This window comes from Quercus suber, unplaced genomic scaffold (genome assembly GCF_002906115.3).
Source record: "Quercus suber isolate HL8 unplaced genomic scaffold, Cork oak 2.0 scaffold_44, whole genome shotgun sequence".
Classification (NCBI taxonomy): Eukaryota; Viridiplantae; Streptophyta; class Magnoliopsida; order Fagales; family Fagaceae; genus Quercus; species Quercus suber.
Genome location: NW_027069509.1, coordinates 942,608 through 946,539, shown reverse-complemented (window position 1 = coordinate 946,539; position 3,932 = coordinate 942,608). Strand labels below are relative to the sequence as shown.

Genomic DNA, 3,932 nt, shown 5'->3' with positions numbered 1-3,932 from the left:
TCAACTCTGTGGGTGCCATTCTATATGGTGCCTTAGAAATAGGTGCAGTTCTTGGAAGGAGATCAATAGAGAACTCAATCACACGATCCGAGGGCAACCCAGGTAGATCATCAGGAAAAACATCTAATAATTCCCTCACAATGGGAATGTCTCCTATCTCCAATTCCCCGCTTTGCAACTCCACAACACTAGTAAGGAATCCTTGGCATCCCTTTCTTAGCAAGCGGTTTGCTTGTATGCATGATATCACACGAGGCATAAAAGGAAAACATGCAGCCTTAAATAGAAATTCTAATTCACCTGCAGGTCTAAACACCACCTCTTTCTCAGAACAATGCACACTAGCATAGTAAGAAGCCAACCTCCATGCCCAAAATGGCATTAAAATCATTCATATCTAACAATACCAAATCAGCCAATAACTCTCTATCCTCAATACAAATAATACAAGACTTAAGCACAAGATTAGTCATTAAGGTATCACCAATAGGGGTAGAAACCGATCACTTAAAATCAAGTAGTTCGGGGCTCTTGTCATGATTTTTAGCAAATGCACAAGAAACAAAAGAATGCGTAGAACCAGGATCAAAAAGAACTCTAGCATGTGCAGAGAACAAAGGAAGTATACCTGCCACCACTGTATCCGTGGCTTGAGCATCCTGAGTAGTCAAGGCATACATTCTACCTTGAACCTTCTTCCCATTGTCATTACCCTTTGTAACTTGAGATGAGGAAGAGGAACCCGAGCCCTTAGAACTTGGGCAATCTCTACCAAAGTGTCCGGTTTGCTTACAAACAAAACAAATCTTGACCCCATCACAATTTTGTCCATCATGAAGTTTACCACAACGAGAGCAAGATTTCTTATCACCAGACTGAGGATAGGCATTCTTGCTATGCCTAGAAGATTGTCCTCTATTACCCGAGTTTTTAAAGAATCCTTTCTTATGCCCTTGACCCTTACCATGTTAAGAATTAAAAGGCCCTTGCTTTTTTTAACCCTCCTTGGAACTGGGGTTGTACTTAAAGTTTTGTTCAAGATTTATTGCCCTCTTCATAGCCTCAGTAAAAGTATCCACTCCAGAGGCTATAATGAGAGGGCAAATCCTATCATTAAGGCCTTCCCGAAACATTTTCACTTTATTGGACTCATCTGGAATCAAGTAAGGAGCAAAGTGAGAGAGCTCAACAAACTTAGCAGCATACTCCTCCACCGTCATAGCCCGCTGAACCAAATCAGAAAATTCTCTTGCCTTATGGTCCCTCACTACACCAAGGAAGTATGTCCTATTGAAAACTTCCTTAAACTTCTCCCAAGTAATGGGAGTGTCCCCACCCAACTCCATCCTCAAAAATTGCTCAGTGCCTAACCACCATCTTTCAGCAGGACCCTGAAGAGCAAAAGTGGCATACACCACCTTCTGAGCATCAGTGCATTCAAGGGCTCTCAGTAATTTTTCTGTCTTCAGCAGCCAATTCTCTGCTGCCATAGGATCAAGTTCCCCATCAAAAGTTGAAGGGTTTTGCTTATGGAACTCCCTAAAAGTGCAACCCTCCCTCCTACGTTCACCACCCTGAACTGCTCTAGAAATCCTAGCATAAATCCTGTCTGCCACTGCCACCTCATCCATCTCACCACCATTAGAAGTGACAGATCTCTCACACTCATGGCGTTGCCTATGGCCATGCTCTGGAGCTGTAACCTCATCCACATGTCTTAGTTTATGTGCTTTCTTTTTAGGAGGCATAGTGTACCAAGGTACTTATACCTATACCCAAGAAACATGCAAGTAAATCAACATAGAAGGTTAACATAGAAAAGATAGATAAGGAAAAAGGAATAGCAGGTGGAAGCTGGAAGAAAGGTACAAAATAGAGAATTCATAATAATTTAATCCACAAAAATCATATCAAGTACCAACATCAAGAATTATCATAATAATTTCATTGAATATACTCTCAAAGTTAGTCAGAACTCTAAACAATAATTACAAGGAACATTGGCCACAAAAGAATATAGGTCTAAATAAATAATTACATATCAACAGCTTGTCCCATCAGTGGGAAAAAGTCACAACCACTATAATCTACAAAAGAATGAGTCAAGCCTATTTTAAGATGTACAACATCTAATATCTCAATTTCAAAAGTTTAGCCTCCATCAGTAGTTAGTCTAACTATTATTAGCCACCAAAAAGCTCTCTCAAAAGATTGTTGCCTACTCTAAAAAGGTTATAAAATAATGGGATGAGACAGAGCCCAGTAAATAGCATATTTAATGGGGGTGGAGGAAATGCAAGTTTCATCCTCAATAATAATAATATGACAAGAATGATATAATAATGAAATACAAGATTCTGAAAGTAAATACCTTGAAATCATATACTATAATCTGTGAGCACTAACAATATAATTTCCAAAGCCATAAAATCTAACATACGGTAATTTATCCCAAATATACCATACTATCACATAGACCGGTCAGGGGATCCACTCATTCACAACTGGCATGATATTGTCCTCTCTGGTATGCAAATTCTTGGCCCCATGGATAGCAGTCTCACCCATACCCTCAAGGTTTTTCTCTCCCCCCATGGGCAGCAGAGAGAGAGCGTCAAATAGGACCTCTCATGCATGTGGTCTCTTGGCCCCATGGGCAGCATCCTCACCCACACACAATCAAGGAATCCTCTTCCCCACATGGACAGTAGGGAAGAACGCGTCATCCAAAGTGAAAGGGCACTAACCTAAACTTGATTCCGTTGTCACAAAGTCCATGAAAACCAAATCGCGTGATCATTGGGAAATCACACATGTCATGATGTTAAAACCACATAAAGCTCACAGGTTACCTTATTTTGAAACACATAGTTCATATCCAGATAGTTTCAAAAAAATCTTAAATAATTTAACTTCCACAAAGTTTATAAGGTTTTCAACTTCATTGTTGTCAAAAGATTTTCTATCAATTTCCCACATAACAAGACAAGATAATCATCTTTAAATTTTCTAATATACCATGAATTCCAGGATTTCCTTATCAAAGATTAAATAAAAGATGCTTATTTTTCCATATCAACAATTCATGCATTTTCCCAAGTGCAATACCAAATATGATGCATATTCATATATATAATCATATATGTATTAAGGTTACGACACAATAGTTTTTAGGAAAATATAGTTTCCATAGGTAATTTCCAAAAGCGTGTCTAACCCAAAAACATTTATATAACATGGTTATTTTTCAAAATACCATTAAAAAGCTACTTATCTCGCAACCGTAAAATCCTTATTCTCTAAGCTCCAAGGAGATTAGCTAGAACCTAAACAATATCAAGTAAACTTATCACAATAAGTATAGAGCTTGAAATTGCATCTAGCCACAATTTAGGAATTGCCAAATAATCACTTAATTAGGCAAGCCTAGTATTTAACCTCATCAATAATAATATATTCCACTTCCATAGTTTCTCAACAAATTGATTCACAAGGCATAAACTCCAATTTCTAGAGTTAACCCAATTAATATCATCTCCAACGTTATGACTAGCTTCCATAAAATTTACACTACATCATTAAGAGAACCATGAAAGCAAAATCAAAATATCCTCCAAGACAAGAAATTTAGAACTTCAACTTCTCCAAATAAACCCAATGGCAATGGAAAAATTAAATTCACCAACTATCACATATTATAACTTAAAACCCCTAAATTTTCCACCATAAATAAACCTTAGGTAGTCATCAATAGCACAGCTTATATACCCACTCATAATAATTCCACCAATACAAAACTCATACATAAAAACATAAATATCACTTCCAAAGCTCATAAAGCACATGCGTATCATTATTAAAGTTTAGATAAAAATAACCTCAAGCAAAAGTGCATAACCCACCAAAAAGATGAGAAATTTTTTACCTCAAAA

General features: G+C 37.3%; 1 protein-coding gene across 1 annotated transcript; it reads right to left on the bottom strand.

Moving 5' to 3' along the window:
- Positions 1-503: 503 nt before the first annotated feature.
- On the bottom strand, positions 504-1,748 carry LOC111991933 (uncharacterized). The gene is made up of 2 exons (XM_024023740.1): positions 1,050-1,748; positions 504-959 (listed from the first exon to the last, which is right to left on the bottom strand). The coding sequence occupies exons 1-2, from the start codon at positions 1,746-1,748 to the stop codon at positions 504-506; spliced, it is 1,155 nt and encodes a 384-aa protein (XP_023879508.1).
- Between the last annotated feature and the right edge of the window lie 2,184 nt (positions 1,749-3,932).

What these genes read in the sequence shown, in the direction of transcription:
- LOC111991933 (XM_024023740.1), bottom strand. Translation starts at nt 1,748, where the DNA reads ATGCCTCCTAAAAAGAAAGCACATAAACTAAGACATGTGGATGAGGTT. An exon ending in TTACTGAGGCTATGAAGAGG is followed by an intron (nt 960 to 1,049) that starts GCAATAAATCTT and finishes TAACATGGTAAG; the next exon opens with GGTCAAGGGCATAAGAAAGG.